This window comes from Nicotiana tabacum, chromosome 2 (genome assembly GCF_000715075.1).
Source record: "Nicotiana tabacum cultivar K326 chromosome 2, ASM71507v2, whole genome shotgun sequence".
Taxonomy (NCBI): domain Eukaryota; kingdom Viridiplantae; phylum Streptophyta; class Magnoliopsida; order Solanales; family Solanaceae; genus Nicotiana; species Nicotiana tabacum.
In genome coordinates this window covers 125,172,856-125,197,301 of record NC_134081.1, presented here as the reverse complement: position 1 = coordinate 125,197,301, position 24,446 = coordinate 125,172,856, and the positions used below count along the sequence as shown (strand labels likewise).

General features: G+C 35.1%; 1 protein-coding gene across 1 annotated transcript; it reads right to left on the bottom strand.

The window, feature by feature from the left end:
* Positions 1-8,729: 8,729 nt before the first annotated feature.
* LOC107759900 (cation/calcium exchanger 3-like) lies at positions 8,730-11,131 on the bottom strand. The gene has a single exon (XM_016577905.2). The coding sequence runs from the start codon at positions 10,795-10,797 to the stop codon at positions 8,872-8,874; it is 1,926 nt and encodes a 641-aa protein (XP_016433391.2). The 5' UTR covers positions 10,798-11,131; the 3' UTR covers positions 8,730-8,871.
* Between the last annotated feature and the right edge of the window lie 13,315 nt (positions 11,132-24,446).

The window sequence follows — 24,446 nt, the reverse complement described above, 5'->3', positions numbered from 1 at the left end:
ATATATATATATATATATATATATATATATATATATATATATTGACTATTTTTTATTTAAGAAATTAAATGAGCGACTATTTAGGTTAATTATTTAAATCTTTATTCGTTTGGTAGCGTAAACGGATAATTGAACAAAACATAATAATGGGCTCGTTGGCTTTCTATTTGGTTGGAACATGATGTCTCTTCATCAATCAAGTCTTGGCTAAACAGGAAATATATAGAGTATTACGATTGCCTTTTTTTTTTTTTTTTTTTTTTTTAATTTTTAAAATTGGCTTTTTCTCGACAGTCTAGTTAGTTATTATTCATAACTTGGCTCAAATTGCACGTTTTGTTCCAATATAAATAAACATGAAAAGAATGGTCATAACTAATCTACTTAACGTCTTACAAAATTATCAGGACAAGAAGCTCAGATAAGACTTGAGGATTAAAGAATCTTGGATTTCTCAATTTTATCAACAGTAAGTGGATTAGATTATGTCCAAATGGTTTTGGATTTTATCTTATCATGTTTCTTTTCTTTTAATTTTTTATGCCTTTGGGCCAAACTTATACAATGTGTACACTCTATGTAGGTCCGTTATTGCTTATGTTTCGACTTAACCAAGTAGCTTGGTATCATATTTGTGTTGAATCTTTTATTTAATATGCATAAATAATTCAAGAATACAGTTACTTTTTTGGAATTTAAAATTCATAAACTTAAAATCCTAATTTCGACTCTAAATTAAGAAGAACCAGAAACATTCGTCACATTCAATCATTCATACAAAAATGCTGTCTGGTGGTAGTCTCCTCTAAATTCTAATAAATGGTTTACACTTCGATTAAACTAGCAAACTATTCGAAGCCAATTATTATAATAAGTGCCCATTTGATTTTTTTTATTTTTATTTTTATTTTATTTATTTTTACAACTTTTCCCTGAATTGTTTTTTGTTTTTTTTTTATAGAATAAGTGATTGGCCATGAAATTTTAAATTTCACTTAAAGTTGAATTTTAAAATTTTAAAAAATTTTAAAAAGTTATTTTTAAAATTTTTTACTTCAAATAACTGGAAAAAAAAAAAATTCAAAAACAACTCCAAATTATATTCATGTCCAAACACAACTCTAATTTTCAAATACCATTTCACTTGAATTTTTTCCCCACTTTTTTCGAAATTTCACAATTCTTGTGCCCAAACTCCCACTAAGATTAGTCCCCACATCGTATAAATAATATTTCTGAAATGTTAAAAAAAGATCTACGTTTACTTAACCCCCAAAAAAGTAAAAGCTTAGGTCAAAGCAAGGGATCTTACAAACTATCCTATTTCTTTCATGGCATAAACAAAAAGTGTAACCAACCATAAAAGAATCCTAGCCCGTCAAAAACTACAATAAAATAACTTACTTTCACATAATTATTTTTTTAAAAAAACGGATTAATTATCCACTCACTCTTACAAGAAACTCTATCGAACACAACATTTTTTTCTGGACAAGGTAGTAGTAAGTCAGTGTACTCGCTACCCTCCCCAGACTCCACTTGATATGTTGTTGTTGTTGTCGTCGTCGTCGTCTCTCGAGAAAACGGAGGAGGAAACAAAACGAACATAGCTTCATTACTTATTCAAATTTGGTAGTTGAAAATCTCCCACTTCATAATACTCTTCCGTCTCAGAAGTATGCATTTGATAAGAAGTTGCAGCATTTGGCAACATAGGATGATACTGATGAAAGTAGTTATTAGGTGTCGCCATTGGAACAAAATAACACAATGGTTGAGGTTGTTGATCAACATTATTGCTAAACAACATATTATTATCTCGGGCCAAATCCCTGTGACACATCGTTGACTTTCGATAACATTTCCACTAGCATTTCTTCGCTAAATGTGGCTCATAACCGGTACCGGTGCAGTGAGGTATTCCAGTTGAGATTCCCGAACTTTGATGATTATCTCGTTGTATAATCTGATGTTGCCCAAATGGCATAATTTCTGTCTCCGGGAAATTCAACGGTGGCACCAATTGTTGTTGTTGCTGCTCAATAATTTCAAGTTGCAAACTACTTATTCTAACCAAACTCTGCATTACACATTGAGTATTTGGCTGAGTTACTTGCTTTCCAAGAAAACTCATTGCATGCATGTCTTCTAATGATATTGTCTGCGTTCCTTTCAAGAGTTCCAACCTGTTAGAAAAATAGTAGAAAGATATAATTGTAAGATGTCTTTGAAGCGCGAGTAATCACTATCTTTAAATAGAAAAATTAACCCAAATAGTCATCCACCCAATCACTTAAATTAAACATAGTCGGCGGAGGTATAATATCTATACATAATTTATGTAATATATGTGTATGATTGTTATAATCTATATATATGGCTAGAAAAGTAAATAATGAATATGACCGGCTATTTCTGTAAAGACCCCAAATAGAACTCCTGCATACTTCTAAGTAAATTTTATGTCCGAATTCATAGTCAAAACTAAGTAAATTTCGAACAACGTCGCATAAATTGGGACCGAGAGAGTATTTAACAATACCTTTGCTTCATAAACTCTATTTTCGCACCCAATAAGGCAGAAAGTTGTTTGAGTTGATCAGAAGATAAACTATCGTAGTGTTGATCCCAAGTTGGATACTTAGCCTCAAAATTTCTTTTGCGTAATTTTGAAGACTCGATCTCGACTTTTCTCGTTAAGTCTCTGAAGTAAAAGGATAAATCATGAGTTCTCAATCTCTTATCATCGTCCGATCGGGCTCTGTACGAGTAGATTAAGCTCAGAACTGTATCTTTATCGGGCCAGATTGTTGGTTCGCTATCTTTTGGACCGTATACAATCATGCATAGCTTGACTTGACATAAAATTGATAATTCATTCGACTTTTTCTCCAAACTTTTTTTTCTCTTTTGATACGTCGAATTTCGAGATCTTTCGTTTTTAATCAGTTCCATGCCAATTTTTCTTCGGCTCATCTGTTGAATTCACAAGAAGTTCAGGAAAATTTGTGATTTTGGGTAATAAAAAAGAAAATGGCTAAGTTAAAGTAGCATATTCTATATTTAAAGTAATGTATAGAGTTTTAATAAATTTTCCTACTACCACAGATAATTAAATTGGTCTTATATGAAGGTATACCATTGTTTTCCTTAAGAAAGAAACCTTTGGGCAAGAACAATTAATTACTTCATTCGGTCCACTTTAATTGATTTTTTGATTGTTTTCACATGTATTAAGAAATTCATGTTTTAGCATTAATTAACAATAAAATTGACCATATTAACCATAATTTACTCCAAGAACTAACTTTGAAAAAACTAAGTTAATTTCTTCTTGATATCTACGAAAAATAAATATTGTGGACCAAAAGGAGCACTCATTTACATGCTAAAAATAAATATTGTCTCTCAAAATTCGAAGTGCATCACATAAATTAGAAAAGAAGGAATATCTAAGATGAAAAAAATATAATTAAATATAATAGAGCCTAAGGTTCAAGAGCAAGAAAATCTTTATACAAATAGTCGGTCTTATACATGGATTATACATATACTTACTATTTTAAGTTTAAGTGCTTGGATCGACTGCTATTTAAGTTAATTCTTCAAAATTGAAAGCATCTATACATCTTCTTGAAGAAATTTCAGTTAATTGTCTTTATGTGACAGAACAATAATAAGAAACTCATAAGTATTTGCAAACATAAAACATCAAAATCAAGAAACTTTGTCTGTTTTAAAAGTATATATGTTTGTCTGGTACAGAATAATTGTTCAGTAAATTAAAGCCAAGAAATTAACAATTACCTCTTTGTAATTAACTTTAAATCTTCAAAATTAAACCCTTTGTTTCTGAAACACCAATGTGGCTGAGATAGTCAGCCTAAAAGAAAAGTATGCAAAAGTTTAGTAACCCAAATGCCAGAAAAAATAAAAATAAATAAACAAGAACACCAATAATTAATACAACTGCTTGAATTAATTAAACCCAATTTCAGGAATAATTGCTAAAGTAATTGGACGAATTTCTTACTACAAAATAAATAATAATTAAAAAAAATGAGGATAGAACAGAGCTAAAAACAGCAAGAAAGAGAGAAATTGAAGAAGGAATACCAAATTAGTCGCCGAGTTAAATCAAAGAAGAAGGCTTCAATCTCCTTTTAAGGTATTTTATACTTACCATTTTTTGTTCTTTGTATGTATGTAGTCTAAATTGTAGTACTAATACGTTTTGAGTAAGAATATTTTTCTTTCCTTTTTGGTTTACTTCGTATATTTTCTTTTTCCTAATTTTGCTTGTTAGCTTTTATTTCATTTTTAGGTTCTTATATTGATTATGTTTCCTTTAATAGAAGTTGTACTCAATTTACTTGTCCACTCTCTACGTTCAAGCCTTTTATTAGTCTTTATTTAATTTTCTAGGAACACCACCCAATTGTAGTAATAGATTTCCACGAAATACATGGGTTTTTCTATTCAATATGGTAAAAACACCCCTTCAAATGCCATTAAAATTTAAGCGCACACAATATTTATGTCAAATCAATAATAATTTCAATGTAGACAATTTACTCTAATGAAAACATTAATGACTGTTTTCACGGTTTGAACTCGTGACTTTTAGGTCATTCAGAGACAATTTTATCGTTGATTCAAGATTTTTCTTCTTTTTATCATCTAACTATTGTTAATTAATATGCCTTTTCACCTCATTTATTACTTAACCGTGATAAAATACATCGATTTAGTGTAAATAGGGTGTTCGCAAGTCCTAACCAAGAATGTCACATAATGATTTCTTTTTTGCTTTGTTTTCTTGGTGACTTCAGAACTAAAAATCATGTGTTACAAAATACTTAATTAGCGACGTGTTTAATAAAATGTAGTAACAAAATTTTATATTTTCACGTGGTTATTTGGTGTATCGCGCGAGTACTAATACTAGTTTTTATTACAACAATCATATAATAAGTGGAGACTAATTGTAAAATAAGATAACTAATTTGGTGCAATAAATTAAACTGCTTTTGTACCGTAAAAAGAAGTGTTACATTGTTATTATATTTATGTCAAAATCTTTTGAAGAATATTAAAAAAAAAAAAATTGGGATCTAAGTTAATGAATTGCGACATTTTATTTAACATGCCGTGGTCTGTGTGTTGGATTTAACTAGTTCTTATTGGCAAAACTATACAGTATAGCTGCTCTAAAAAATAATAGCCGATAAATATAATATACAAAAAATATATATGATTTATGCATAATTAATATGTATTTTTTGTATATTGACTAGTAAATGTAATTATTTGGGCCGGCCGGCCAAATATGTAACTTGTCTGTTCTTATTTGGGTCAGCCCAATTTAAGTCTGTACACGGTCATTGGGAGCATTGATACTGAACAATGGGAAAAAAAGAAAGGGAAAATGACACTATAGTGCCGCTCTAATAGTCAAAACAATATACATTTATGTTATATATAAAAATTATACAAATTTGATACCCTCTTTCGACTACCAAATATAAATAGTTGCCGGCAAAGTGTAAAAAGCCCAAACGATTTATGCAAATGCCTCTTTAAGATTGAACTGCTTTGCTTCTGCAAAATGAAATGTGATAAGTGATAACTAAATTCAATACTATTTTCTGGCATTATATACACAAGACTTCTTTCAAATTTGTGTTGCAACATTGTACTATGACAATTTCTACACTGTCAAAAAGAGCTTTTACATGCAATTGCAACATCTCAGAAAAACTCCGTATATTTTCTTTGTCCTAGTTTTGCTTGTTACCTTTTATTTCATTTTTTTAGGTTCTTATATCGATTGTGTTTCCTTTAATAGAAGTTGTACTCAATTTACTTGTCCACTCTCTCCGTTCAAGCCTTTTCTAGGAACACCACCCAATTCTAATAGATTTCCACGAAATACATGGGTTTTTCTTTTCAATATGGTAAAACACAAAGTTTATGTCAAACCAATAATAACTTCCGCATACTCTTTTATCATCTAATTAAAGGACAGTCTGGTGTACAATTATCCCCCGTTCACATAGAGTTCAGAGAAGGGCCGTACCTCAAGAGGTGTGGTGTAGACAACCTACCCTAATGCAAACATTAGTGACTATTTTCACGGTTCGAACCTGTAACCTATAAGTCACACGAAGGCAACTTTACCGTTGCTCCAAGATTTTCCTTCTTTTATCATCTAACTATTGTTAATTAATATATATTTCACCTCACTTATTATTTAACTGTGATAAAATACATTGATTTAGTGTAAATACGATGCTTCCAATGTATACGGTAAAATACGTCATGATACGTGGCCGCTTGAGAGAATGATACGTGGAATTAAAGGCGAGGGATAGTTAGAACCGAAGGCAGTTAACCCGTTTGTCGCCGAAAAGAACAACACTCGTAAAGATACAACAAATACCCTCCAACCGGTAGCATTTAATGGAGGATATTACATAACATTTAGTGTGCTGCCCCGTTACAGAGAATTTTTGTCATTTATGCTCACCGTTACACCTTCATCAATGGCCCTCATAATTGACATTAAAGAAGGGCACGATCCTATGACCTTGTTCCCTAGGCGTAGCTATAAATAGTGAGCTCTGTTATCGTTGTAGAGAACATGACTTTTCTGGCAAATTTACGCTATAATCAATCAAAAGCTTTACATAACTTTACTTTCTTTTTCCTTATTTTCATCACTGTTTTACCCGAAAATTCTGCTCCCGGAATTACTGTTTTTCGTGATTTTACCTTCACTTCAAGGCTAAGTATTGCGCATTTCTTTAATTATTTCATTATTTTAGGATCAAATTAATTCACTTATCTAGAAATCACGTATAAATTCAAGTGTACCGTTTTATGGGTAACACCCAAGTCTTAACCAAGAGTCACACAATGACTTCTTTTTTGATTTGTTTTGTTGGTGACTTCAGAACTAAATATCATGTGTCACGAAATACATGATTTACCGACGTGTTTAATAAAATGTTGTAATAAATTTTATATTATCAGGTTACCTTAATAGTTATTACATCAATCATATAATAAACGGAGACTAATTATAAAATTAGATAAGTAATCTGGTGCAATAAATTAAACTGCTTTTGTACGGTAAAAAGAGGTGTTACATTGCTATTATATTTATGTCAAAATCTTTTGAAGAATATTACAAAAAAAAAAAGGTGATAAAAGTTATTGAATTGCGACATTTTATTTAACATGTCATGGTCTCTGTGTTCGATTTAACTAGTTCATATTTGGGTCAGCCCAATTTAAGTCTGTACATGGTCATTGGACTTCAGCAATTGATACGGGTGGAAATGAAAATATATCCATAGTTTATAATATATTTACAGATTAGTTAATTAATCCAAATTTCAGGATACTGACGTTCTAAAGTTTGAACTTCATGACATTGTGTTGAAAAGTTCGAAAATTGTGTTCAAAAATTCGAATCTTATGCCTTTAATTTAAAATTGGCAGTTCAAAAATTCATGACACTTAGTCCTGAATTTTAAATTAGCTAACTTATAAATTTAGGATACTAAGGGTGTGTTTGGTATGACCGAAAACATTTTTCGAAAATTCCCTTTTTCCACTGTTTGGTTGCACAAAATAGTTTGGAAAATATTTTCTTAGATATCACCTTTTCCTGAAATTGGAGGAAAATGACTTACCTAGAAAAAGTTAAGAAAATATTTTACAAAAACTCAACCTACCCTCACATCTAACCCCAACCCCCTCCCTCTTCTCTCCCCTACCCCACCTCTCCTGCCCCCTCTCTCCAAAAAGGCTTTTTTTTTAATTTTCAGATTTCAGTTTTTTTTTCTTTTCCGTCATCACCCCCCCCCCCCCAACCCCCGCAAATTATTATAAATTTTCATATTTGTTTTTTTTTTTCAGTTTACTGGTTCGAAATTTTACGAGTTCTAAAGTTATGAGTTCGGAGGTTTATGTGTTTGGAAGTTTGCGGATTTAGAAATTATAGAATTTACGGGTTCGAAAGTTTAGCGGTTCAGAAGTTTATGAAATTTGTGGGTTCGGAAGCTTGTTGGTTCGAAAGTTTATGGTTTCATGTTTATTGTATTTAAATTATTTATGAATACTCTTGAGAAGTTATTTCCCTTAATTTGCGTACCAAACACCGGAAAATGAGTAAGATTATTACTTGTTTTCCAAGAAAATATTTTTCACGGAAAATATTTTTCGTTATACCAAACACACCCTAAGTGCTGAATATCAAATTAGCAGCTCAAAAATTCAAGATATTTAATTTTGAACTAACTGGCTAGTTTTTAAATATATTATAAATTCTGAATATATTTTAAATAATAGTCTTAAAAGTAACTATGGGAAAAAGAAGCAGGGCAGTAAGAACATGGACGGACGATTTATGCAAATATCTCTTTTTAGGTTATTCTTTAGACTTTGTCCCTACTTTCAAAAGTTGTGTAAATATAACCCTCAAGAAATCATCCCTTACAGACAACATTAGACGCGGTAGTAATGTTTGCTCATAAAATATTAGATTGTGGTACAAAAGGTCCATCAGTAAAATGAGGGTTATTTGCTAAATAACTAATATAAAAAGGAACAAATGGCAAAACAAGATTGAACTGCTTTGCTTCTGCAAAATGAAATGTGATAACTAAGTACAGTACTATTTTTCTGGCATTATATAATATATACATAAGACATCTTTCAAATTTGCGTTGCAACATTACACTAAGACAATTTCTACACTGTCAAAAAGAGCTTTTACATGCAATTGCAAAAACTATGGAATAGTTCCCATAGCTCTGCCCAAAAAAAGATGAGTTACTATGGAACTTTCTACTTAAAAATTTTTTAGTGTACATCATTAAATGAACCATCTCCCATGGCTAGCATAGCTCTACTTGATAGAAAAACTACATAAATAGTCATAAGTCCCAACCCTAACAACTTGCTCGGGCGCATATCGTTTCGTGGTAGCACGACGAGTGCCCAAACCAATGCCAACATTAGAAATCCCATTGTGTAATACAAGCTATCATCTCTTGGAAACATATAAGATTGTGGCTTCTTAGACAAAGTTCCAAGGAGCATTGAGATGCCTAAACCAATAAGTGTGTTGAACATAGGCCCGGCGTAACAACCCGACATAGCAATCTGCACACCATCTGCACTATTCACTGCTATCGCGACATTTGACATTAAGTCGCCCATTGAGTTGCCCCATGCCAATACAGTTAACGCTAGAATCGATGGATTGACACCAAAGATAACACCAAATGCCACTAGCAACGCCACTAGCTCGTTTGCCACGATGTAAAACCAAATGATACTCATAAAGAAACCTCCGAAAAGCCATGGAAATAAACATCTCCTAGGTGGATGATCAACATTCGTGTAGACGAATGCAATACCTCCAAGTGTACCACCAACTACAGCACCAAGAACATATGCAACGCTAGTAGGGTAGCGCAAATCGTCCTGAGTGTTCCAAAGGAATGCTAAAAGCAGGGGCGCCAACGTAGCACTGGAAACAGCATATACTTTTGACCATCTTTCCTCATCAACAATGGGAATTGTTAACCTTCTTGGAAGTGTCAATGGTATTTCTAGCAGTGAAAACAACTTGGAACACGAAAAGGAAGACGACTGATAATTCACATCGTCCTGTTCATTCCAACCCCACAAAGCCATTGGACTTTCTCCGCGATTCTCCTTCACAACTTCATCAGAGAAAATCGCCACATTCGAAAACCACATCCAATGTGGCATCTGACCCTGTAGTTGCACCAATCCATCTACAGATTCCGACTTAATAAGAGGCACACGTAAAGAATCGTGCTCTCCATCTACACTACTAGACAACATACTTGCTGTAACCGGTAACAATGGAGCAACCGAATCCAACTTCAAACTACTACTGCTACTATTACCACCACGACGATTCCTCAACATCTCAGTTACAGCAACAAAAACAGCATACACCAAATAAATAGAGACAAAGGCAACAGCACCTAAAACAGTCACCTTGCCTATAATCAAAAGAGCTAGAAGCGAAACGAGAGCTATAATAAAGAAACACACATCCCTAATAAAACATTTCTTATCAATCCTAATACATTGCTCAGCAACACATAAGGAGACAGTACCAACTACAACACAAGTAACAAAAACAGCTCCACCAAGAACACTATTCAACCCCACTTCCCCAGAATCACTGCCCATAAAAGCAGCAATACTCGCAAAAACATCAGGTGCTCCATTTCCTAAAGGGAGAAGAGTAACCCCAGCTACAGTTGGTGGCAGTTTTAACAAATTAGACAACTTTTCAAGACAACAACAAAAGTAATCAGCAGCTGTATTTCCCAACAAATAGAACAAACCAATCAACCAAATGGCAAGTGTCACATACCCTAAAAAACTAAAACTTTCACAGTCACAGTAAAAGAACATAAGATAATTAAAGAAACCCCCTGAATTACATTGAGGATTAGCCTTTAAATACTCACATTTAGTACTATAACCCTTATGTTTATACAACCCTGCACAGAATTTGAGATTACTAGTTGACACCCCAACATCTTGAATTTCAACAATTTCTCTTCTAACAGTAGTAATTTTGAAGCTCCTTATAAAGGAATAAGATTTCTTAGAAAGTGGAATTTGAAGAACATTTTGTCTATGGAAAAAGAAAAGAACCAAAACCGACAAACAAAGTCCATTGAAAATTCCACGAAACCTGGACCTTTTCCTACAGTAAAAACGATTCAAAGCTTCCATTTTTTTTCCAATTCTTGAAAAAGCTTAATTCTACGAGAAAGTGACTGGCGAAGAAAAAACCAAAATTTGGGTCTTCCAAGATTTTGAATTCTATTAACCAAACTTGGAAAATTCAAAGGAAAATTCCTAGAAATTTAGCTGAGACAAAAATTGTCAACTGAGGATGTTATAAAGCAAAAGAAAGAGAAATTTCTAGCTGGTTTGCTACTCTTTTTTTTCTTTTTTTGGGGTGAATTTTGAAGAGAGAAATGGTAAGAAAGGAGGAGGAGAAGAAGCTGGGGAGTTAATTAAGTTAAGGGAGCAAAATAATAGGGAGAGGGAGCCATGAAAAGTGTGACGCGTAGGACAAAGGAACAGAAGATTTAGCATAGGAGACAAGTGGTCGCTTTCTAGGATGAGTCGAATGTTCTTTTCGATAATTTTGGGCTTTTTTGGGCCACCACCTATAGTTAGGTAATGCTTACCCAATCATAGAGTCCATAATATTAAATGATAAAAATCTCTATTATTTGGGATTTTAACACTGTTAGTCTCTTTTTAAAGAATATTTATATAAATTTATATAAATAACATTACTTTGGCTTTATTTTAAAAATAGCGCATTCATTTACGATTATAACCTTTTTAAAGATTCTTTACCTGACATCTAATTTTTTAAACGTAAACACTAACCACAATTAAAGGGATTATTGAACCACATTAATTTATCACAACATTCTCTCTCATCATTAATCTATTCTTGTCATTTTCTTTGAATCTCAGAAAAAGTCACATTTTTTATTATTCTCCCATACACAATCTAAATCAATTTACATTCCATTACTATAACAATATTATTCAAAGTATTTTGCATGAGAATATGATTATACCAATATTATACCAAATACATTACATAACAAATAAAAGTAAAATATTAGCATACCATTATTAAACCAAGAACAATTAAATAAATATAATATACCACGTATTTTAAGAAAAAATACATATAACTTTTATACCTAAACACAATAAAAAAAAAGAATATACCATGTATCTTGAAGACAAAGTACAAAAACTTCTTATACCTAAACACAACAAAATAAACAAAATATACCATATATTTTTAGGTATAAAAATGGTATGCACTTTATTTGCAACTTGATTAACATTTACTTGGGTTAGGTAAAATAATTGAGTGTCGAGTTTGGGTGTGAAAATAGAATATATGGGTGCATATATAAACATATAATAGACGGATATATATGTACAATATACTTAATATATATTGTACACTTTATTATGAGGCTGATTTGGAAAAGAATATAGGGGAAATTAAACATGATTTATGGCGGGAGGGGAATGATATGTTAGCAATGAATGTGATTAGGAGATAATGGCCATAAATTTAAGGAGATAAAATTGAAGTCCTAATTTTTTGGAGATATTTTTGGGATGAAATTGCATCATTCTCGCACATTAAAGGGATGTCAACTTCTTTTAGATTTCTACTAATCTCTCTCTCTATATATAAAAGAGGGCCAAGGGCCAATGAATGGCATATCTCTTAAGCTAAGCTAGTATTGATATTTATCTTTTTTGTCAAATTTTTGGCATTTTTCTCTTATTTTCACCTTAAGATATTGCTTAAAATTATATAAAGACCCTCTATTAATTTCTTCCATAAGTTTCTACCGTTAGCTTCTTTATTACTCCTAGAATTTACTTACATGTATGGACGTTACATTATAGCACAGCGCAAGAGGCAAAAGCTTGATGAATTTGTTCTTATATTTGAAGACCAGGTTTATGGCTTTGCACTAAGTACGTACTATTTTTTTTTCTTTAATTTCTTCTTCATACTCTTATGCAATTGTTATTTGTGTTCCCTTGGGTGTATTGCAGGGGCTACAAGATTCAACGTATCTGTTATATCGCAAAGGGAATTAAATTTCAAAGCTAAGCATCTGATCCGCCAAGTACTAAATTTCAAAGTCAAGCACCTGATCGGACAAGTACGTTGCAAACTCTGATCGTAATTATTTTTGCATCATATCTTTTTGTAATCTAAGCCTCTTTCTGATAATATTGAAAGTGCTCCGAGTAATACTCGCAGACAGGTTAGCCATCGACAAACTTTTTATATCTCATGAAATTGCATCTTTTTCACAACCTTTCTCTAATTTAAAGGTTTATCTGAGTAATATTGTAGTCATATAAAAAAAGTAAAAGAGAATTTCAAGAATCACAAGAGTTATCAAGGCATATATGGCCTAAGGAAAAGATCTAGAATGCAATTTTATTATAGCACATGAGTTTGGCTCTTCAAAAAACTATTTCGTTATAATTTTCATTCTCAGCATTTTCACTATGGTGAAGAGCACATTTTATCTGCTCTTCAAACCATGCTATGTGTCACGACCCAAAATCCCAACCCATCGTGATGGCGCCTATCTCTATACTAGGCAAACCAATAATTTCGATAAACCACAATTTCTCTTAAATTTGAAAATATAATAATTTAATACAATACAAAATCTCACAAATACTGACATGAACACTCCCCAAAACCTGGTGTCACTGAGTACATGAGCACCTAATATGAATACAAGTCTGGAAAATACGGTCTATAATAGTCTGAGACCAAATACAGTAAACAAGGAGATAGAGAAGGAGAGACAAGGTCTGCGGAACACGGCAGCTACCTCAAAATCTTCTGAAAATCAACTGCGCAAAATGATCAACACTCGCTATGTCCGGGAATACCTAGATCTGCACACGAAGTGCAGGGTGTAGTATGAGTACAACCAACTCAGCAAGTAACAATAATAAATAAGGAACTGAAGATAATGACGAGCTACACAGTTATAGTTTAGTTTCAGCAATTTCAGCAAAGAATAGACATGCTTTCAAATCCAGCAGTTTAAGTCAAATCACTCTTATACAGTTCAAGTTTGTGTAATCCATATATAAAATCTTTCAGAGATTTCACAACAATGACAGATAGCAACCAAGTGTAACAACAAATGCAAAACAAGTACAACCTCTCAGGCAACAGTCACTCAACTCATCACAACAACTCAACCACAAGCTCTCAGCCCTCAGCACTCACACTCGATGGGTACTCGCGCTCACTGGGGTGTACAGACTCTGGAGGGGCGCCATAATTTGTACGGACAACTCATGTGCTATAATATCCTGCACAGACAACTCACGTGCCATAATATCCTTACCTCACCGACATGCCCTCGGCCTTACTCAGTCCTCAACCTCTCTAGTCTCTCGGGCTCTCAGAAATTACAAAGATCAGCCCAAGAAAAGATAAAATAATGTATCAACAAATATCAAGAAAGACTAAGGTATGATACGCAAGTAAAATCATGACTGAGCACAAGATAACAATTAGCAAATAATTCAACAAGTATGTGACCTCTGTGGGTTCCAACAGTACTATCACATAACCTAAGCATGGTTTCTAACATAATTTACAGTCAAATTACTTCAACACATAGAGAGCATATGGCTAACAACAAGTTATTCAACTTTACAGTTTCACGGGACGGACCAAGTCACAATCCCCTCGGTGCACGCCCACACGCGCGTCACTTAGCATGTGCGTCACCTCCAAAATATTCACATGACACAAAATTCCGGGGTTTCATACCCTCAGGACCAGATTTAAAACTGTTACTTACCTCAAAACGTGAAATTCTTTACTCTGCTATGCCTTTTCCTCGCAAATCGGCCTCCGAATGCCTCGAATCTAGTCACAAATAATTTATTTCAGTCAATAAAATTTATTGGAATTAATTCTATAAGAAAATACTAATTTTCCATAAAACTCCAAAATTTAGCTCAAAAATCGCCCGTGGGGCCCACGTCTCGGAACCCGACAAAAATTATAAAATTCGGAAGCACATTCAACTACGAGTCTAACCATACCAATTTTACCAAAATTCGACCTCAACTCAACCCTCAAATCTATAAATTTTATTTCCAAATTTCTAAGTTCCAATCTCCGATTTACACCTCAAAATCATGTAATCTAGTCGGATTATTCAATGATAATTCAATATTATGGAGTAGAAATGATCACAAGGGACTTACCTCAAGTTTTCCTTAAAAATCTATCAAACATCGCCTCTCCTCAAGCTCCAATTTGTCAAAAATGGCGAATGGGACGAAGTCCCTGCTTTATAATTCTGCCCAGACTGCCTCGGTTTTGCCTCGATCTTGGCCTTCGATCGAGGTCCTCGATCCTGGGTCTCGATTCTGACCCTCGATCCTGGCTCTCGACCCTGGCCCTCGATCATGTCTTCGACCCTACCTTCGATCGTGGCCCTCGACCCTAGGCTCGATCGTGGTTTGATTTTGGGTTCGATTTTTGGGCTCGATTTCTGGGCTCGATTTCTGGGCTCGAATCTGGCATAAGAGATTTCCAACAGAAGGAAATTACAGCAGCTGTTGTAGTTTAATTTTTTGATCCGTTAACCATCCAAAATTCACCCGAGCCCCTCGGGACCTCAACCAAATATACCAACAATTCCTAAAACATCATACAAACTTAGTCGAACCCTCAAATCACCTCAAACAACGCTAAAACCATGAACTACACCCCAATTCAAACCTAATGAACTTTGAAATTTCTAATTTCTACAAATGGCTCCGGAACCTATCAAATCACGTCCTAATGACCTCAAATTTTGCACACGAGTCATAAATGACATAACCGAGGTATTCTAATTTTCAGAATCGGATTCCGACCCCGAAATCAAAAAGTCAACCCTCGGTCAAACTTTCCAAAAATTAAACTTTCGGCATTTCAAGCCTAATTCCACTACGGACCTCTAAATAATTTTTCGGACACGCTCCTAAGTCCAAAATCACCGTACAGAGCTATCAGAATCATAAAAATTTAAATCCAAGATCGTTTACACATAGGTCCATATCCGGTCACTTTTCTAACTTAAATTTTTTAATTATGAGACTAAATGTCTCATTTCACTCTGAATTCCTTCCGGACCTGAACCAATTAACCTGATAAGTCATAAATCAAATGTAAGGCATAAATTGAGCAGTAAATGGGGAAACATGGCTGTAATACTCAAAACGACCGGCCGGGTCGTTACATTCTCCCCCACTTAAACATACGTTCGTCCTCGAATGTGCCAATAGTTGTTCCAAGCCATCAAATCACTATTCCATCTTACCACTCGCATACACGGGGGTGATCCCACATCACCCTATTTCACATAGGCCTGATAACACAATACAACTGGAAATCCTTAATTTAGCCTTAGCCCCAAAACCTTGGAATTTAATTCTCAACCTTCAGAATTTCTTTTCAAGACACGAATCTTACATTTACACACTGTATGAGTCTAAACAAGCTGCATAGAGCTATAACTATAATCACGGATATAATCACCCAGCATATTACACAACTCGCCCGCTCGTAGCACCATTCCTGATCACAATAACTATTCCAAACCAACCAAGTACTAGTATAAATTATAAAACCTCGCAGTCAACAGAACCTCATTCCACAACCTTCGTACACTGCCAATGATGAAAGAGACAATCAAAAACTCATAACCACTCATCAGATCAACTAGCCATGGAGCTCTCTCGCCCCAACCAAAATCATAACCCTCTTGAATATACCATAATCAAGCCTGATAGTACCCATTCTAGGTCCAATGACCTTATATTATTCAACACAACTATCCCACAGACACGCTACATCAATATAACTCCAGCCACCACTGCGCAATCCGTGTACCCAAATATGGGAGATGTATCAAGGAAGAGAACCATATTGCAAGTTCAACAAGCACCATCATAACCACAATGTTACAACCAACTCCTCAAATTTCATGAAGATGATAACCATAGGCGCATGTACACAATTCCTCAAATACGCTGCTCGTGTAATTTTTATCGTAGAGGGAAGGAAAAAAAATGAAATCCGATAAATTATCAAAGAAATAAAATTCCCACACACGGTACGGACAACTCACGTGCCAATAGTATGAATCGCCTGGCATGGTCACAGGCCTCCAGTCCCAGCATATCATACAGGAGCAATTAATCAAGTACACTTGTATATGATAATGAAATAAGATTCTCATGCTCCTGGACTGGTATAAATAACACGCCATATTGTAAGCATGTGCAAAGTCTGCTATCACACTTCAAATCGGTAATTTTACGCAGAATTAGTAACTACCCCATTTATTTAGGAAATCATCTTCTTTGTGACCTCAAGTATCGCTCAGATAGTTCTCAACGAAGGCACGAATATGGGAAGCGTTATAACTTTACGCTTAACAGTCAACTTTAGGCATATTATAGCCTAAGCATTCTTCTGAGTATGAATACTTGATTTAATGCCCGTACATGGGCTCAAACCTCACATATATACACACTCATAGAGCATAGCTATCACAAATAATTAACGCAACTAGTGCCTCCACTGAGTTAAAAATAAAATACTCACCTCAAACAGGCCGCAACCCGAAACAATATACTTCTGAGAACTCCCAGTCTCCAAATTCATCAAACACATGAATCACCGTAACTGATCCCAACTCCAGCACTAGAATGATTGATACATCTTCCATTCACGATCTTCCCATACGGAATACTTTCATAATTCTTTCATGCCACATAACAATAATTTAAATATTGTCAGTCTATCAACCAGGTGAGTACTGCAATACCAATGAACATCCATAAGTCAAAACACAATGCGCCTTTTGAAATGCGTCCCTTCTCAGGGATTACCGATTAGTTATAATATTCATCTAATTATCTGAAATTGACCATTCTGTCCAAAATTCGTAATTTTCCTTTCAAGAATGAACTTTTACCTAGTACATGTAAATCCTAATCCCGCACAACACACCACATCTATTATGCCATCATGTGACAAGCACTAGAACCCCATTATCAACTCTGAGTCACCAACAAATTACATACCCGGTTAGTTAGAAACCTCTCTCTTACTTCTTTCCAGGAGGAAATCACAATACGCAACATGTTCCCTACACCGGTAGAAAATATCCGGTTCAAACCATGGTAGAAACCATCATGAACACTTTGAAATTCATTTGCACCTAACCAAGCTATCAGAACTGAATTCTTCTAACTCCACCAAGCCACACAGGTTTCCAAATCCGAGAGTATTGCCACAAAACACCTGTAAAGCCCCACCTCATCGTAAGAACCAAAAGAACCGAGCATACCATCACCATACTGATCCATCATGTTACCCATTTGTCTTATTTTATCCGAGTTTCTTCTGAATTACCCTTAAGTTGACATTTCTCCTTGTCAGAACACTTCTATCCTTACTCAAAGCTCACTACAAGACATCCTGACATAAAACCACATCGCCTTAAGGCCCATAAGCCACTGTATTCTTTTTAAGCACCTCCATAAATACCCCAACCTTAACACTCACTCTGAAAATACCTTATGCGAATTTAAAATTATTCCTCTTTCCTTTCTTATACTGAAATGTAGAATCCATAGTCAAACAGAATTACCACATGTCCTGATACCATCCAATGTAAGTAACTGATTCTAGTGATATACAAATTCCAAAAATATTCAATTTCCACATATACATTTTGAATCCATTAGAACCCTCTCGAGAGTCATCCACTCTGCTCAAATCTAATTTACTCCGCCCCAAACAGGCCGAGAGACATGTGCTCCTTTAGCACAATCAACACTCAAACAAGTAACCATGCCTTATCACGACCAATCAAATTCATACTTCGTGTGCACTACATCCTTCAAAATAACATCATGTTTTCAATAATTTTTATGTTTTCATAAAGTGCAATGTAACCCATGTCCAGGAATTTCTTTACTCGAGTCATCCTCGATCTCAACCTCTACAAGTCATAACTAATCCACGAGTATGCCTCGTACCAAAACTAAAATTTAGCACATAACCATGAAATCAAATTGTCAATAGCAGGCTCCCCCACTTAGCCTTAAGCTGCAGTTATATAAAATTAGAATCCGCAAGGATTTATCCTTCTCAATTACCAAGATCTCGCACCGTTAACCCTCCAAATTTCTCGAAGTCTTTTCTTAAGCTTTTCATGAACATTCTGAATCGCCAGCCACAGTCACACACTCGACCTCTTACCGGGTAGCAAGTAATATTCCTCGTAGAAGTTTCATCAACATCATGCCACTGCTAACTGCTCACAAGAGATAACCCACCTCTGGAATTTCTTACCGACATCTCCCAACGTCACTGCACTGGGTGCAACGACCACGTAATCAGTAAATTCTCTTGAGCTCATGCTCGCCCACCAATAGTATAAGTCTGCACTTTCCCTTTTGAAATCAACTGAAAGTTCAACAATACCTTCCGAACTCAAGTCATATTGCGCCTGAAACGATAATCAGATCTTCACATCCCTCTTCATTTCAAACAAACTCCTTTCTGCCATATCCAATCTTTTTTTCCGTAAAATAACCATCACTCCAAATAAAGTCCGTAGGCCAAATCACATTCTATCACGATTCCAAACCGTTCTACACCTTCTCAAGGCACGCGACTACCCTACCACATAATCCATATGCTAATCTGCCACTCTTACTTCGGTTAAACCATCTCCTTTAAGCAACTTCTCACCCTCTACATCTCCTACTTGACCTGCTAGCCGCGAAACACTCCCGTCATGTCTTCCCTCATACTTTGCTGCCCGACTGTTGCATCAAATCAAAAATGCATCTCTGCCGCACTTGAACCAATAAAATGTTACCGACTCTAAGCCTCTTCGAAGATCATCTTTCTTTAGCCATCAACATTAAAAATGCCCATTCGCAACCACAATTACTATACAATCACTTACTCTTCTTGAGTCCAAACTCATTGACAAGACATGAGAATTTAATTTATCCCATAATTTAACAACATGAAAGATCCTTCAATACACTCACAACTCGAGACTGTACGTCACATCAAAACGAAAATAAAGCACCCAATGGACTTCGTTTACATTTCAAGGAAACACTTCTCGTCATATTCAAATTATCTTAACACATTCCGCAGTTACATCATACTCCTCACCAAGCCATTCCACCGCTCATCGAGCCACAAATTCCACTCGTAGGGACATTACCGGGCATATGAGTCCAAATGTACATGTTACAACTGAAGCTACCGCGAGCCTAAGTTGCGGTCTAAACCTGGCCTCAAGTCCTCCAGACTGGCCCATCACCAGAACACGGAATACGCATCTCAAACATCGTTCATGGAATCATAAGTCGGCGACGCACAGCTAATACTGAGCGCTCATGTACGCATACGAAATACGTTAAAGGAATTCAAAAAGTTATGTTTCAAGCTGAATCAATTATGCACGATAAAATACAAGAAAGTGAAATTTTCCTAAGAGTTTTGCAGCCTCTCGAAGATAAATACAGACGTCTCCGTACCGATCTGCAAGACTCTACTAAACCTGTTCATGACTCGTGAGACCTATGTAACCTAGGCTCTAATACCAAATTGTCACGACACAAAATCTCAACCTGTCATGATGGCACCTATCTCGATACTAGGCAAGCTAATAATCTCGATAAACCATAATTTCTCTTAAGTTTGAAAATATAATAATTTAATACAATACAAAATCTCACAAATACTGACATGAACACTCCCCAAAACCTGGTGTCACTGAGTACCTGAGCACCTAATATGAATACAAGTCTGAATAATACGGTCTATAATAGTCTGAGAACAAATACAGTAAACAAGGAGATAGAGAAGGAGAAACAAGGTCTGTGAAACACGGCAGCTACCTCAAAATCTCCTGAAAATCAACTGCGCAAAATGATCAACACCCGCTATGTCCGAGAATACCTGGATCTGCACACGAAGTGCAGGGTGTAATATGAGTACAACCAACTCAGCAAGTAGCAATAATAACTAAGGAACTGAAGATAATGACAAGCTACACAGTTATAGTTCACTTTCAGTGATTCCAACAAAGAATAGACATGCTTTCAAATTCGGTAGTTTAAGACAATTCAATTTTATACAGTTCATGTTCGTGTAATCCCTATCTAAAATCTTTCAGAGATTTCACAACAATGACAAATAGCAACCAAGTGTAACAACAAATGCAAAGCAAGTACAGCCTCTCAGGCAACTGTCACTCAACTTATCACAACAACTCAACCACTCGGCTCTCAGCCCTCAGCACTCACACTCAATGGGTACCCGCGCTCACTAGGGATGTACAGACTCCGGAGGGGCTCGTACAGCCCAAGCTCTATAATCTGTACGGACAACTCACATGCAATAATATCCTGCACAGACAACTCACGTGCCATAATATCCTTACCTCACCGACAGGCCCTCGGCCTTACTCAGTCCTCAATCTCTCTAGTCTCTCGGGCTCTCAGAAATCACAAAGATCAGCCCAAACAAAGATAACATAATGTATCAACAAATATCAAGAAAGACTAAGGTATGATACGCAAGTAAAATCATGACTGAGCACAAGATAGCAATTAGCAAATAATTCAACAAGTATGTGACCTCTGTGGGTTCCAACAGTACTATCACATAGCGTAAGCATAATTTCTAACATGATTTACAGTCAAATTTCTTCAACACATAGAGAGCATATAACTAACAATAAGTTATTCAACTTTACAGTTTTACGGGACGGACCAAGTCACAATCCCCTCGGTGCACGCCCGTCACCTATCATGTGCGTCACCTCCAAAATATTCACATGACACAAAATTTCGGGGTTTCATACCCTCAGGACCAGATTTAAAACTGTTACTTACCTCAAAACATGAAATTCTTTACTCTGCTACGCCTTTGCCTCGCAAATCAGCCTCCGAATGCCTCGAATCTAGTCACAAATAATTTGTTTCATTCAATAAAATTTATTGGAATTAATTCCATAAGAAAATACTAATTTTCCATAAAGATCTGAAATTTAGCTCAAAAATCGCCCGTGGGGTCCACGTCTCGGAACCTGACAAAAATTAAAAAATTCAGAAGCCCATTCAACCACGAGTCTAACCATACCAATTTTACCAAAATTCGACCTCAACTCAACCCTCAAATCTACAAATCTTATTTCCAAATTTCTAAATTCCAATCTCCGATTTACACCTCAAAATCATGTAATCTAGTCGGATTATTCAATGATAATTCAATATTATGGAGTAGAAATGATCACAAGGGACTTACCTCAAGTTTTTCTTGAAAATCTATCAAAAATCGCCGCTCCTCAAGCTCCAATTTATCAAAAATGGTGAATGGGACGAAGTCCCTGCTTTATAATTCTCCCTAGACTGCCTCGGTTTTGCCTCGATCTTGGCCTTCGATCAAGGTCCTCGATCCTGGATCTCTGGGTCTCGATCCTGGGCCTCGATTCTGACCCTCGACCCTGGCCCTCGATCATGTCTTCGACCCTGCCTTCGATCGTGGCCCTCGACCGTGGGCTCGATCGTGGCTTGATTCTGGGTTCGATTTTGGGCTCGATTCTGGGCTCGAATTTGGGCTCGCATCTGGGCTCGAATCTGGCAGATGAGATTTCCAACATAAGGAGATTACAGCAGCCGTTGTAGTTTAATTATTTGATCTGTTAACCATCCAAAATTCACCCGAGCCCCTCGGGACCTCAACCAAATATACCAACAATTCCTAAAACATCATACGAACTTAGTCGAACCCTCAAATCACCTCAAACAACGCTAAAACCATGAATTACACCCCAATTCAAGCCTAATGAACTTTGAAATTTCTAATTTCTACAAATGACTCCGGAACCTATCAAATCACGTCCGATTGACCTCAAATTTTGCACACAAGTCATAAATGACATAACAGAGGTATTCCAATTTTCAGAATAGGATTCCGACCCCGATATCAAAAAGTCAACCCCCGGTCAAACTTCCCAAAAATTTAACTATTAAACTTTCGGCATTTCAAGCCTAATTCCACTACAGATCTCCAAATAATTTTTCGGGCACGCTCCTAAGTCCAAAATCACCGTACGGAGCTATCGGAATCATAAAAATTTAAATCCGAGGTCGTTTACACATAAGTCTATATCCGGTCACTTTTCTAACTTAAAATTTTTAATTATGAGACTAAGTGTCTCATTTCACTCCGAATTCCTTCCGGACCCGAACCAACTAACCCGATAAGTCGTAAATCAACTGTAAGGCATAAATTGAGCAGCAAATGAGGAACGGGGCTGTAATACTCAAAACGACCGGCCGGGTCATTATACTATGTTATCCAAAGCTGCGAAAGAGTATTGTTATTTGTGCCGGTTCACTTATGAGGGATCTCTACAGGTATTGTTAATTCTTTCGTTATTACTTCTATATAAATTTATATGCTTAATAACACTATTCTCTTTTCTCCTATAACGATTACTAGATGAATCACATCATGGTGTGTGCACGAGTGGTGACGGTACCTGCTACTTGGCTTTGTATTCACTATTCAGGTCCTTGGCTTGGTTACAGTTGTGATAACGACATTTTCGCTCTTGCATATGATTCTCCGCAAAAATCCTAAAGTGCAGTACATAGACATTATCCATGGATTATTGAATTTTGATTTTGATGTAATTTTCACTCTGGTTCTTTCACTATTTCTTGAATTAGCTTTTCTACTCTTATGTCAAACCAAAACTACTTTAAAATTTATTCTAACATCTCGAGAGGATACTATTACTCAACATGGTATATTCTATTATCTTTTTTTTTCATTTACTTGCCTTTATCTTATACTTTCATATCTATCCTATGGTTAGAATAAAAGTCTCTACATTATTCTTCTTATTATTATTTTTGCAATGAGAAGCACTGGCTATGTGTTGTCTGATGACTATAATGTAGATGTATTTGGTGAAGAAAACAAATAAAAGTAGGAAATCGAAGAGGCAATGGCACTGTATTAAAAGAAGATAAAAGTGAAAAATAAATGGATAAATAAAATCTATGAATACTTTTATACTGTCTATATAATTTATATTTAATAAAATTGAGTTTCTTTTTATATATGAATGACATATATGACTTGATGTTAACAAATTGTATCTCTATCTCGACTTGATTAGTAGGGAAAAGAAGTCTCAACTTTAAGCAAAAAAGAATTTGTATCTCTATCTCGACTTGATTTATAAGAAGATAATTCTAAATTCTTTACTGTATCGCATTTTTGCACGAACAAATTCACTAGTGTAAATAATACACTGCCACATTTGACATATACTTAATGGTGCTAGGATTCTGTATATATTATTTAAAAATGTGATAGTTATGAAAGTTTCTCCTATTATTTTCTTTATATTGTTAATAAATATTATTTGTTTCTACTCTTTTTTTGGAGAAATTTACATAGAGTACAACCCTTTAAAGACTTATTTATAGCTTATCAAAAAAAGATTATTTATATTCCCTATAACTATTTTTACAAAATTACTTTTAGTACAACTTATTTCAAAATCTTACCTTTTAAATTAAATTATGTACAACTTTTCATATCCTAAAATCCCTCCCTTGAGATTCCCTGTCACTTAAAATATATCACTATCAACCCTCCCCCCACTCCCCCACACACACCCACCCCAATTTCTCCAGTAAAAGATATTCCAATATATCACAAG